The 14,967-nt window shown below is 44.0% G+C and overlaps 1 protein-coding gene across 1 annotated transcript in view; it reads left to right on the top strand.

The window, feature by feature from the left end:
- The window catches only part of LOC142558323 (putative sodium-dependent multivitamin transporter), a 129,644-nt gene that overhangs the window by 32,872 nt on the left and 81,805 nt on the right, over positions 1-14,967 (top strand). Inside the window, exon 3 of the mRNA XM_075670470.1 lies at positions 14,849-14,914. Within this exon, the coding sequence (XP_075526585.1) occupies positions 14,849-14,914 (66 nt within the window). The remainder of the gene's footprint in view (positions 1-14,848; positions 14,915-14,967) is intronic.

The raw sequence follows: 14,967 nt of genomic DNA, 5'->3' as shown, positions 1-14,967 counted from the left end.
TTAATGAGGACGCCTAGATATCGGTAAGAGCTAACATGTGATAAAGCTGTCGAATTAAGCGAATACTGAAAAATCAGATAAGTTATTTTTTGCGTGAAAAAACCATGCATTTGCACTTCGAGGGATTAGGCTCCATCAACCAGCGCGAGCACCAAGTTTGAATTAGGTTGAGGTCGCGTTGTAGTAAGATTGATCACTGCTGTTTGAGATTCGGCGATATACAACGCAATCATCACCATAGGGGCGAATAGATGACGCTATTCCTGATGGCAAGTCATTTATGAGGATAAGAAAGAGAAGCGGGCCAAGAACTGATCCCTGAGGGACACCGGATACTACTTGTGCTGCTGTTGAGAGCTTACCGCCAATGGCTGTGAACTGAGATCGTGCTGTTAGAAAACTTTTGATCCGTGACAAGGTAAGCGGGTCAAGATTAAGACAACTGAGTTTGGCCATGAGACGACGATGAGCAACACGATAAAATGCCTTTGAAAACTCGATGTAAATGACGTCGGTCTGAAAATACGAATCTAAGTTGAAGTTAAGGTCGGTAGTGAATTCGAATAATTGTGTTTCACATGATAACCCGGGGCGAAAGACGTGCTGCTTGCGGAAATAGAAATCATTATCGAGATGACTGGCGACGTGGGAATATATGATGTGTTCCATTAGTTTGCATGCAACGCATGTCCGCGATATAGACCGATAATTTGACGAGTCGGAGCAGTTGCCCTTTTTTGAAAACCGGGGTTACTTTCGCAGTGTTCCAGTCGTGCGGAATTCCACCTTCTAAAAGGGACTGCGCAAAAACTATCTGCAAGATGCGACTCGACACGTCCTTAGTAGTTTTAAGGAACTTTGCAGGAATATTGTAGAATATATTGAATATTGAGAAATATTGAGGAATATATTGAATATTGAATATATAGATAGAATGGCAAGCTTTATTTGCTTCAACGGTTTGCTCCAACTTGTCGACGCGGGCGGCAGGGCGTCCAACTAAGCTATCTGTATTTGATTGCGCAGCACGTATTAACGCGAGTTCACTCAGGACGGAATTCTGAGTCATTTCGAGGCGCGAAATAGCGTTATAGATTGTTTCGAGGGTGGGAGCAGGTTTAGCGTCAACGTGATCAGGACCAGGGTTTACCTCAATGTCTCCAGATAACATAAGTATTAAGCACACAACATGAGCATTAATAGCAGTTGAACCAAATAGCTCGCCAAGTGCGACACGCCAACGGTCAAGCATGTCGGGGGGGGGGGGGGGGGGGCACGACACCGCAAAAAAGAAGCGATCGCTAGAACAACAGCAAGATGCGTGTGGCAGGTAACTAACCTGCACGAAAAATGGTGGTGCGTGACCGTGTTCCTTGCGGTCAGGTGCCCCAAATCGGCGTCCGGCGAGGGCGGTATTTGTAGATACGGGTTGGCTCCCGCGCTGATTGTTGCTTGCTGCCAGGCGAGAAAGGGGTTGACGACTGTCGTTGGCGGTAGCAGGAAAACTGCGCAGTGAAGATTTTCGCCAACGTGAAATTCTTGTGGCAGCTCGTAGATGCTGTCCTCGATGAAGACACCGCCAGGGTCAGCAAGGGCTGAGGACGCAGTGGCCCAAAGAAGGGCAGCCTGCACGAAAAAGGGCTTTTGAGTGACCGTGTTCCTTGCGGTGAGGTGACTTCTTTTCTTAGGAACAGTGCTAGCGCAAGAAATATTTTACGAATGCAGGCACTTATGGACACGAGACATTCATACCGCACACGTTATAGTGTTCTCAGCTGGATTTTTTCGCGTCACAGCAATAATAACAATAGTCCTCATAGAAACAGCAAATGCCAACACATGTGGCGGTCGGCAAGATGAGAAGAAACAGCGGCCCCTATTCACAAAACATCTTATGCTAGAACTGGTTTTAAAAGCAAATTCCAGGAAGCCCTAATAGATTCTCGACATAGAATCAGATGAGGCGACATAATAAAGGCAGCGATCCCTCATGAATATTATCGTTTGTGTATTTTTTGAAATTAACCTATGTTTTTGAAATGAACCTAGCCGTTCACGCTCACAATGAGCCGGTACCGAGCCATCCTTATCACTAGATGTCTGCTGCACTGTTCGAGGCAAACATCTAGCATGTTCAGGACAAGTGCTTCCCACTCTGGACTCAGTTCACCAGGCCTATAAAATAATTTCATGCCACTATAAATATTACCTAGAGATCCCGGCATAGCACAGTCACAAAGGCATAATTAGGCATAGCTTCGCTGGCCGTAGGTGTGTTTTAAGGGGTTCGAAGAAAACAGTTTTTTGTTGCAAGAAGGGGTTTCCCGCTTTCGTTGAGAATCTTTAAAATTGTTTGGTTGCAGCAGAACCTGCAGCCAGAGCCATCGTATTCCTCCTTCAGTATGCAAATGTGCTTGGAGCAGGCGAAGACGAGTCCATAATGCTCGAAGCCACTGGATCTAAAACTTGTGGATACTAGATGTCGCTAACAAAATTTCCAGCGGCATGCTAAAGAAGAGAAGCGAGCTATGTGTTGCACTCTTCCACCGCTACCCTTTTTTCCTGAGTGACACAAAGCACTTAGACGCTGCAGGAAAAAACAGCCGCATACCACCTGTTTGCGTTCGACGGTGAACAGGAGTTCGACTTCCTGTTTCTTGTTTTCCATGGTGTCAGCGTGTTTATTTTCTGCTTTTCTTTTACTTGCTAGGCTGCGACGACGCGCATAAAAGCATGACAACGTAGTTATTTTATATCTTTCGTTTGTCATCTTTAGTACGTGCATATAGTAGACTCGAACACTGCGAAATTGTCAAAGTGGACAGCTGAGGACGACAATGAGCCGTTATCAACAGATCCAGTTTGCCATGTTTATCGGGCACCCCATTGGTGTATGGTGCTTTGGGGAATTTGGTGCCGAAACGCGGTTAATATTATTTTGAGTATACTATCTGGGCTGCGAGGCGTCACAAAGATTATTGAAATAGTAAACAAAAGGAAAGCGGAAGTGGAGGGGGTAAAGGGTGTGAGCAGATATATTTCTTTAATTAAATACTGGAGGTGCAGGTTCTAAAAGTCAAGGCACCAGAAAGGAGACGACTGGCTAGCAGGTGATTAAAGTCCGCTTTGATCTTTGGCATAAGAGGTGAATAGAAATGACGGGTGTCGCAGCCCAACATTCCAACTGTGATATGCTGGTTTACGCGAGATTTAAGTACTTAAAACATTAGAAATCTGCTTTGTAAAGGAGTTTATGAAAATTATAATGTTCGTGAAGAACACGCAGATGGGACCCAACTGTATCCTTCTGCACTGCCGATGAAGGATTTCGTCAGCGAGGTTTAGGTTCTTTCAAGTTGCTGATCCGTAACACTCAAATAAATTAGTGCAGGAGAAGTATGCCGTCGAAGGCCGGCGGCAAAACAAAAAATCTGTTAGGAATCCCAATACACAAGAGAGCGTGTGAACATGTCTATTGAGCGTGAGAAAGAGATGCGCTTTCTTGAATTATTGCTATAGGCCCGTGCCTATTATGCAGTGATAACGTTGTGTCCGCGGGCTGGTTCTTCGATGTTTGCCTTTGAATGTACATATTCTTGGTGTTCAAAGCTTCGTTATATATATATATATATATATATATATAGTTTCATGAGCTGGTCTACTCAAAGCGGCGGACAATACTTGCACCAAAATTTAGATGCAAAATCGACTAAATAATACTAATGCCCTAATTACATTTTTACCTAATTACAATACGGCCCATATTGCAATTTACAAATTCTAGCCGCGGAGTTCCCAAGGCGGATGCACATGGAACAAATTTTCACTATCACAGCAGTTTCGAGATATAGATTCCCGAACTTTGCGGAGAAATGCATTGGCATTCCAGTTAATTTTTTAACAAAACGTTGTTCGATGCACTGAAGTGCACACGTAACTGTAACGACAATGCAATTCTCCGCAAAGGTCGAAAATTTCTATCTCGAAACTCGCCTCATCCTGAGAACTCGTTACAAGTGGATCCGCCTTGCGAAGTCCACTGCTAGAATTTGTAAATTGCAATATGGGTCAAAGATAATTAGCCAGAAAGCTAATTAGTAAGTTCTCGTTCATTCGTCGGTTTTGCATTTCAATTTGTTTTTGGCAAGTACTGTCTGCCGCTTCGAGCAGAGCGCCTCATAAACTAGAATTGAGTTATGTGCCCCAGCCAAGCTATCAAAAATTTTCAAAGTGTTCGCTGAAGCACCCTGTATTTGCGTGCGACAACAAGAAAAGCATGTTGAAATTAGCGCTGGGTGTGCGTCATAGCCAGAGACATGTTCTCATTATCGTCTGGTCGCGTTCCAGCACATTGTTGCTCAGACAGCGTGCTTGAGAGGGCGGCGCAGCATAAGCACATTTGCTTACATGGGAAAAACAAGGATCACATCAAATTTGTTCGCATAAAGTTTGCTTTGGATTAGGAAGCACAAATGCGGCGACATCATATCATGTAACGCTTTATCATGTGCGTGCTTCGTGCTTTAGAGTGCAACATGAGCTTTGTTCGCATTTCACACACTCTAAAGGTTGTCCTAAGTTTAATGTTTTGGCGGCGCTGACGGCAAAACTGCTCCTTAAAAAAATCCTTACTTTTAAAGCGAAACCTGTTTTAGTTAAACAACCTTGCTGTTTGTCTGGAATACACCTTTCGAATTTCTCTAGAATGTTCCCTTTTCCATCATCATCATCATAATCATCATAACCATCATCATCATTCTATTTTATGTCCACTGCAGGACGATGGCCTATCCCTACAATTTCCGGTTACCCCTGTCCTGCGCCAACTCATACCAAACAACGCCCCCGAATTTCTCAATTTCATCACCTCACATAGTCTTCTGCCCTCCTCGACTGGGCTTCCCTTCTCGTGGCACCTATTCTGTAACCCTAATTATCCACCGGTTATCTTAGCAACGCATTACACGGCCTACCAAGAACAATTTTTTTCTGGTAATGTCAATTAGAATATCAACTATCCCCGTTAGCACCCTGATCAATACAGTTCCCTTTCTGTATCTTAATGTTATTCCTAATAGTTTTCGTTCCACCGCCCGCTGCGCAGTCACTAACTTGTTCTCGAGCTTTTCTGTCAATCTCCAAGTTTCCGAACCATATGTTAGCACCCGTAGAATGCATTGATTGTACACGTTTCTTTCTAATTATAGTGGTAAACTTCCAGTCAGGATGTGACAATGTCAGCCGCATGTACCACAACCTACTTTCGTTCTTCTGTAAATTTCCTTCTCATAATCAGGGTGCCCTGCGAGCAGTTAACCTAGGTAAAGGCACTCCTTCGCGTACTATAGAGGCTGACTAACGATCCTGAACCCTTGTTTCCTTTCCAGGTTATTGAATATTATTTTTAAAAACTCATTCAAACTTTAACCCGACTATTACATTTACTTTGTTAAGGTCCTCAATCATATTTTGTAACTGGTCCCCAGCGTTACTGAGCAGGACCATCTCATCTACAAAGCTAAGATTGTTGAGATATTCGCCGTCGATGCTTGCTGCTAAGCCTTCCCAGTTATATCGCTAGTTATAGATCTAGCCTTTGGAACCAGTTCATACCTGGAATCGTGTCTCTCGTCTCTGCTCTCGGTACTCTACAATTCAGTACAAAATTCTTCCGTTGCTTTAACTATATCTTTGAAATTGCTGATGCTTATAACCTGCTTATCTTCTAGTGCATACATCTCGGCTCGTCCTATGCCGAGTTTCCTTCTCACTGATTTGGTGCCGATGTAGAGAAGGATAGAAACGATACAGTGGGTCGTCCTCTCCAACGCCTTCTAGTGGGTCGTCCTCTTCAGCGCTTTTGCTCGTGAACGCCGCTCGCGCGCAGGGTTCGTTCTCTGCTTGGACTGATGCCGCTGCGTTGGGCTATCATCATTTCCTAACAAATAAACACCTTAAGAGGAAGCTTTAGCTCGGGCACAACTCCGACGCGGCCTATTAAAATACATGTAAAACGCAAGAACGTTTTTTTTGAAATAACCCCGGGACTGATTTTGATGAAATTCGTTGCATTTGGAAGAGAAGGCAAATTCTAGTGACTGTTGGAAGCGGGATCTCGATTTAGAGCTTGAATTTTCTTACAACGATTTTCAAATATTTGACCGTTTAAAAAAATAGAAGCACGAAGTTTACAAACTCATAGCTCTGCATCATGAACTGATATCGCGGTTCTGTAAACGGCATCCATTAGATCATTCAAAGCGGACAAATTCATTGCGTCATTTTACATCTTACGTGAATTCGTTACGTTGGTTACAACGGTTTTGCAAAAGTCGTATTTCCCTATATTTAATTGTTTTATATTCATGTGTAACAAATCAATTTTGTCCGCTTTAGATGTACTATTAGATGCAATTCACAGAATTCCATTATCATTTTTAGGGGTTGGGTTCCAGAGTTGTAAACTTGATAGTTCCGTATTTTGAAAATTTTTGATTTTTGCCAATTTTTAATAAAAAATTTACAACCTCACTCAAAAATTGGAAAACAACAGTCACTAGATTTTAAGTTTGTCTTTTAAATGCAACAAACCGCGTCAAATTTGGTGCAGTGGTTGCCGAGAAAAACGAATTTTCCTTTTACATGGATTTAGATAGGAGCACTCGAGCTAAAGCTTCCTCTTAACATTTGGTTGAGGTGCTGTGCCCTCAAACCTCCCACGCTGGAACTAAGATCCCGTACCCAGCCATCTACCATGCTTCAGGACACCTCCCAGCAAACACCTCCTCCTGCACGGACTGAGTGTGCATCTGAGTGTGCGCCTATTTCTGCCACAGCCAGACATGCCGAAGAGTGCTGAGATCTCACGCGGCCCTTTACTTCGAATGCCCAAGAGCACCAGGACAGCACACTCGGTGACACCTCTTTTGCGCCCACGTTCCTCCCCGGAGCGCTTGTGTGGCTCTCAGTTCGTTCCACTGCACCTAGTTGCTTGTCGAAACTGCTGCCCAAGTATGAAGGTCCCTACCGAGTCATCGAACGCACATCTTCGGCCAACTACGTGACCGAGCCCGTTGAACCGTCTTCGGACATGCGCCGTAGTGGATTAGACATCGTCATCGTCGGCCACCTCATGACCTACTGTTCCCCACTCATAGTGAAATCTGTTAGGTAATCGGATGGATCCATTTTAGTTCCCGGGAGATTTCGTTCCTGGGGGATGGAGAAGGATTGGAACGACCACAGTGGGTCGTCCCCTCCAGCGCTTTCTAGTGGGTCATCCGCTTCAGCGCTTTTGCTTGTGGATGCTGCTCGCCCTCAGAGTCCATGCTCTGCCTAGACTGTCGCTGCAGCGCTGTTCATACTCCAATAAAATAAACACCCCAACACTGCGTCCATTTTTTGCTGCTTCCACAGTCTTTCTCACGTTACAATTTCCGATATCCCTTACTCTCTCCTTGTTGATCACCTTTGACAGTTGAGCGAATTCTATCCATCTCTGCACTTGGACACTTTCATTGTTTGCAGTATTTTATTAGTTGGTTCGTTACTTGGAAGAGCTTACGTCCTTTTTGTTTTAGTGCCTTACCTCCCACTACAAATGCTGCTTCTGAAGCTAGCCTAGTTACGGTTTCTCTCTCCGCCGTAAGCCTGCAAGCACCAGCGTAATCGAGATGCTGCTACCCGTAATGCGACTAGGTTAGCCTCTTTCTTCCTCACCACTTTTACGATTTCTCTCTTCATATTGAGGTGAATCAAGAGCCCACTAACCTATTATCACTGCACTTTATCGTACCTAACATTTCTACATCCTGAAACTATGCTGGGATCGTAGGAAAGTATGAGGTCTATTTCATTTCTTGTTTCACCATTAGGGCATTTCTAGGTCCATTTCCTGAAAGCATTCATTATTCGGAGCTTATTCCTTTCTGCGAAATCTACTAATATCTCCCTTCTCGTGTTTCCTAGAATCTATACCGTAGTTGACAATTGCTTGTTCCCAGCCTGCTTTTTTCTCACTTTTGCATTAAATTCGCCCCTAACCTGAGTATACTGATTTTCTACTTTTACCATCAATTATTCAACAACTTCAAAAAACTGATCTATTTCATCGCCATCGGGACTGCTAGTTGGGGCGCACAGGCTCGTACTACCTCTATTTTGTGCCTCAAATTAAGTTTTATTACAACTGCTGCTACCCTCTCATTAATACCGAAAAATTCATTACTGTTGCCCGCCTTGTACGCATAGGTTAGGAATCCTGCCCGTACTGCTGATCTAGGATCAGCCTGGTTACGCCCACTGCAGGGCAAAGGCCTCTTCCATACTTCTCCAACTGCCCCGGTCATGTACTAATTGTGGCCATGTCGTCCCTGCAAACTTCTTAATCTCGTCCGCCCACCTCACCTTCTGCCGCCCCTGCTTTGCTTCCCGTCCCTTGGAATCCAGTCCGTAACCCTTAATAACCATCGGTTATCTTCCCTCCTCATTACATGTCCTGCCCAGCCCCCCCCCCATTTCTTTTTATTGATTTCAACTAAGATGTCATTACCTCGAGTTTGTTCCCTCACCCAATCTGCTCTTTTCTTATGCCTTAACGTTACACCCATCATTCTTCTTTCCACAGTTCGTTGCGTCGTCCTCAATTTAAGTAGAACCCTTTTCGTAAGCCTCCAGCTTTCTGCCCCGTACGTGAGTACTGGTAAGACACAGCTGTTCCACACTTTTCTTTTCAGGGATAATGCCAACCTGCTGTTCATGATCTGAGAATTCCTGCCAAGCACACCCATCATTCTTCTTTCCATAGCTCGTTGCGTCGTCCTCAATTTAAGTAGAATCCTTTTCGTAAGCCTCCAGGTTTCTGCCCCGTAGGCGAGCACTGGTAACACACAGCTGTTATACACTTTTCACTTGAGGGATAGTGGTAACCTGCTGTTCATGATATGAGAATGCTTGCCAAACGCACCCCAGCCCACTCATATTCTTCTGATTAATTCAGTCTCATGATCCGGATCCACGGTCACTACCTGCCCTAAGTAGATGTATGCCCTTACCCCTTCCAGTGCATCGCTACGTATCCTAATCTGCTGTTCTCTTCCAAGACTGTTAAACAATATTTTAGTTTTTCTGCAGATTAATTTTTAGACCCACTCTTCTGCTTTGCCTCTCCAGGTCAGTGCGCATGCATTGCAAGTGGTCCCCAGAGTTACTAACCGGAGTTACTAAACAAGGCAACACCATCAGCGAATCGCAAGTTACTAAGGTATTCTCCATTAACTCTTATCCCCACTTCTTCCCAATCCACGTCTCTGAATACCTCCGGTAAACACGCTGTGAACAGCATTGCAGAGATCGTATCTCACTGCCTGACGTCTTTCCTTATTGGGATTTTGTTCCTTTCCTTATGGAGGACTATGGTGGCTGTATAGCTGCTATAGATAGCTTTCAGTATTTTTACATACGGCTCGTCTACACCCTCATTCCGCCATGCCTCCATGACTACTGAAGTTTCGAGAGAATCAAACGCTTCCTCGTATTCAACGAAAGCTATCTATAAGGGTTGGTTATATCCTGCTCATTTCTCTATCACCTGATTGATAGTGTGAATATGGTCTATTGTTGAGTATCCTTTACGGAATCCTGCCTGGTCCTTTGCTTGGCAGAAGTCTAAGGTGTTCCTGATTCTATTTGCGATTACCTTAGTAAATATTTTGTCGGCCAACGGACAGTAAGGTGGTCGGTCTATAATTTTTCAAGTTCTTGGCGTCCCGTTTCTTATAGATTAGGATTATGTTAGCGTTCTTCCAAGATTCCGTTACGCTCGAGGTCATGAGGCATTGCGTGTACAGTATGGCCAGTTTTTCTAAAACAATCTGCCCACCATCTTTCAACAAATCTGCTGTTACCTGATGCTCCCCAGCTGCGTTCCCCATTAGCATAGCTCCTAAGACTTCCTTTACTTCTTCCGGCGTTACTTGTGGGATTTCAAATTCCTCTGGACTATTCCCTCTTCCATTATCGTTGTTGGTGCCACTGGTACTGTATAAATCTGTATAGAACTCCTCAGCCCATTGAAATATCTCCTCCATATTAGTAATGATATTGCCGGCTTTGTTTCTTTACGCATACATCTGATTCTTACCTAAACGTAGTTTCTTCTTCAATGCATTTAGGCTTCTTCCGTTCCCGAGGGCATGCTCAATTCTGTCCATATTATACTTCCTTATGTCAGCTGTCTTACGTTTGTTGATTAACTCCGAAAGTTCTTCCAGTTATATTCTGGCAGTAGGGGGAGACGCTTTCATACATTGGCGTTTCTTGATCAGATCTTTCGTCTCTTGCTTTAGCTTACTGCCATCCTGTCTAACGGAGTTACCACCGACTATTATTGCACACTCCTTAATGATGCCCATACGATTGTCGTTCATATCTCCAACACTAAGGTCTTCTTCCTGATTTAAATCCGAATATCTGTGCTGCAGTTTGATCCGGAATTCCTCTATTTTCGCTTTTACCGCTAACTCATTGATCGGTTTCTTATGTACCAGTTCCTTCCATTCCCTCCTCAAGTATAGGCTAATTCGAGCTCTTACCATCCTATGGCCACTGCAGTTCACCTTGCCGAGCACGTCCAGATCCTGCATCCTGCCAGCGTTAGCGCAGAGTATAAAGTCTATTTCATTTCTAGTCTCGCCATTCGGGCTCCTCCACGTCCACTTTCGGCTATCCCGCTTGCGGAAGAAGGTATTCATTATCCTCATATTATTCTGTTCCGCAAACTGAACTAATAGCTCTCCCCAGTTATTCCTAGTGCCTATGCCATATTCCCTCACTGCCTTGTCTCCAGCCTGCTTCTTGCCTACCTTGGCATTAAAGTCGCCCATTAGTATAGTGTATTTAGTTTTCACTCTACCCATCGCCGATTCCACGTCTTCATAGAAGCTTTCGACTTCCTGGTCGTTATGACCGGATGTAGGAGCGTACACCTGTACGACCTTCACTTTGTACCTCATATTAAGTTCGACAGCAATACCTGCCACCTTCTAGTTGATGCTATAGAATTCCTGTATGTTACCAGGTATATCCTTAATAATCAAGAATCCATCTCCTAGTTTTCGTGTCTCCGCTAAGCTCCGGTAGCACAGGACGTGCCCGCTTTTTAGCACTGTATATGGTTATTTTGTCCTCCTAACTTCACCGAGTTCTATTATATCCCGTTTACTGCCATCTGATTCCTCCAATAGCACTGCTAGACTCGCCTCTTCTAGATAACGTTCTAGCGTTAAACGTTGCCAGGTTCAGATCCCAATGGCGGCCTGTCCGAATCCAGGGATTCTTAGCACCCTCTGTTGCTTTGCCGGTCTGAAGACCGCCGTTGTCAGATGCTTCAGAGCTGCTCGGGACTGAGGGCTGGAGTTTGATTGTTGTCCACTGTCCACTGTCCTCTTGCACGCGAGGCGGATGTTCTACCACTACGCCACCGCTGCGTCTGCTGATGCTAGTAAATACGTGTAAAAGACACTCAGGTTCTGAAAGTGAATAGCAAATTTCTTAATACCGCATTTTTGCCTATCCTCACTGAAGCTTCTGAAGGGTTCACTCTTAGATTACATGTTGCTACGTCCATAGTGACTTGATTGACACGGCGGGATCCTTTGTACATTCTACGAAATCTTGAAAAATAGCCGTTTATGGATAACATATTTCCAGTCTTCGAGCTGCATTTTTTGCGTAGGCGGACGTTAGCTGTACGAGAAATAAAAAGTGATATTCAAGCAACCAACACAAATTCCCAAATAACTTGTTATAAGTTATGTTGTAGCACATATTCTTATTTAGCAATGGCGGCTAGTGGATTGGCGAGGTATGTATGCTTAAGACAAATGTCCTGAATGAAACCTGTTGGGCGATATGCGTCATCGAACTCGTCGTCAAAATAAACTGTTCACCTACTTCTTAGAAAATTGCTTTTTTGTGCATTGAAACACAAAAGTGAGTGGAACGCCCATGTATTTCGTCTCACTCAATGGCGAACAACATCTGGGGACTGTTGTCATCCAGGAAATTTTTTTCAAAAAGATACCTCTTGCAAACTCACCAGCTACAGTTCGCAACTTGCAGTGTTTATCGTAAAGTATTTCGGAATTTGATTAGTGGATTTATGTTATTTAGTTGAATGTGTATTTTGACTTTTCGGGCTAGTAATGTTCGCTTCTTCTAAGAGTCCAACTCAATAGCAAGAATTACGCTATCTTTTACAGGCGGTTCTTAAAAATATTTAGAATCATGAAAATTATCACCCCTAGTATGTTTCCGTATTGCAAGTAATTCATGGTGTATAGAGTAACTTGGGTGATCAGTAGGTAAATCGTGGTACGTAGAAGCCACAAGGTGACGGTGAAGACTGAAAGAGTAGGGAAAGTTCCCAATTCCATTTTAAGCATGATATGCTTTCAGCTCCCAATGTCAACGTCCTCCAAGTGACCTTGAGACAAAAGCCAGAGGCGTTATCTTGGCATGTTGGGGAAAAAAAACAAACAAGATCATCCCGACAACCGGCCAAAACTTAAGAAAATGCTATCTCTGGCCCCCAGCCCTTTGTGCAAGACCGCATTACATGCGCCTGTTACTACCGAAAGAAGTTACAAAAAATTGATTCTGAGTATTTCCTATTGTTTGTTCAGAATATCGCTCAGGCTACAACTTCTAGTAGGCTGAATTTTTATTTGTAATTTCCAATAGCGACGCTCACAAGGCAGATACAAGGCACCATATATCTCATTGTCATCTCCTGGCGCTGAGACAGGGTTTCCTGTGTTTTTTTAACGCCAGAAGTCTGTGAGTTCCGCGGTGCGGATTTTGGGTCACTTCGAGAGATGGCACCACGCTGCGTGGTGCCTTATTGAGGTACTTTTCTTCTTCTAGCTGGGTCAGTGCGCTGTGTCTCCCTGGCATCTTTCTCTACCTGTCGTGTCGCCTTCAGCCGGTTTTATTCTTATAGTTGGGCAGCGTTCATAAGCACCAGCCTACATTACAGCGTGTTGCGGTGTGCTGGGGTGTGCCCTCGGGAACATGCACTAGACCCACTTTAAGATTGTGGCTAGTAACTTCTCTAACCAATCTGCTTTGCCTGCTGTCATTTGGTACTTTTGTCTACTCTCGATTACGCGAAAGTCAGCAGTTTTCGTACCACTACGTGCGTTTTCTTTCACTATCGTAAAACAACTGTAGTGCGCTTGCACTGCTATGTTATCAAAGTTTTTGCGGAAAAATTGGGTTTTAGTCTACAGATTGGTTTCATTTACATGTTGGCATGAACGTTTGCACAGTCCTTGTGAAAAAAAATTCACCGGCGAATAAGATATACCCTAATACGAAATTTAAGGCCAGCTGTACACGTGTTTTTGTTTCGCGATAATTCACGCAAGGGATTTGAGAGAGACATGTAGCGATGTAGAGACACGTAGCGTCGGCGATTCAAAAATATAATCTGCGGGTCAAAAGCATCGGCTTTTACTCATAACTCGTGCAAGGTTGCAGTGTAATTGCTGGTGCCGTGTGGCTTCCAGAAAGTACTAAAGCATTCGCGTCGCGCATACGATCAGACTAAAGAACAGTGGCTGACCATAACAATCGAATCAAGCGCGAACGAGACAAAACCAGGCAAAACAAACAAGCGAGAGCCATAGCTGACGCGAACACACAATAGCACGAAACGAGCGGTCGATATTGAGATCAGATACGAGTACGCATCAAGCTGTCGGGTGGGTCTGCGTCACACCAGTTTTTCGGGCGCACATAACTGAAGGGGCCGCTCTCATTGGTCTCCGCCGTTCGCGGCTCACGTCTTTTATCTGCCGCTCCGTTATCGCTCTTTCATATTTCGCTGTGCTCGTTCGGTCGGTTACGCCGCCCCCGCTCACCGCAGTAACGGGTGCTTAAAAGCTGCACTCTAAAACGCCAAGTTTACTTCGTCTATGTAGAGGCTAGCTGCTGCGAAGCCAGCCCTAGCATGAACTTGTGTCGCCCCCTGTCGGCAGCTTCCGAAAGTAGCCGTTGCGGGAAGCTAGTCTCGTGTTGCCCGCTGGTAGACTGCTGATCTGGAACACGCAGCAACTCTTCGCAATTTCTGCTTTCCGTAACTACCGACAGGAAGTGATCCAAGATTGTGCTAGCACCAACTCGGTTGCAGGTAGCTTCCCCGTAGACGAAGATAACATTGCATTTTAGTTTATCAATGACAGACCAGTCACGTAAGTGCGCCACGTGGTACGATGTGGTGCATCAAGCGTGATCAACCAGCAATATTTTAGGAATACCGAAGCCGCTGCAAGTGAAAAATCATTTTTCTACAGTTTTAGAACAACAGTGCACGGCCCTCTATGTACCTGTTGCAAATAGGTAGTTAATGACAGCTCCGATCCCTGCACTAAGTTATAAAGAAGGTTTGTTTTTTTAATAGGGAATGAACGATGTTCTTTTCCCTCGCACTGGCCGTTCTGCGATGGAATACGGCTTCGACCACATAGACAGAAAGTGGGCTGGGCTAAACAAAATAATGCTATCGATTTTCTAACAGGGATATCCTGTGTATATTCAAAGAATTTCAATAGTATTATATGGCTTCCAACACGTTTAGTATTTGTGAAAGTTATGCCGGCTATGTTTTTATGCTCGGGATTCGTTTTGAGTAATGGCCTAGAGAAATGGTGAACTAAACTAACACGCAAAGACATATATATATATATATATATATATATATATATATATATATATATATATATATATATATATATATATATATATATATATATATATATATTTCTTATTCTTCTTCTTTGACATCCAGTACCTTCGAATGCGCTTCGGCAACCTAATGGGGATCTCAGCAAGCTTGATCTACTTCTTCTTCAGTGTAAGTACGCAATTATGTATATTTGTTCGAAGTGTTAGCAGTATAATTATTTG

Source organism: Dermacentor variabilis, chromosome 9 (genome assembly GCF_050947875.1).
Source record: "Dermacentor variabilis isolate Ectoservices chromosome 9, ASM5094787v1, whole genome shotgun sequence".
Taxonomy (NCBI): Eukaryota; Metazoa; Arthropoda; class Arachnida; order Ixodida; family Ixodidae; genus Dermacentor; species Dermacentor variabilis.
This window is presented reverse-complemented; position numbering and strand designations above follow the sequence as displayed.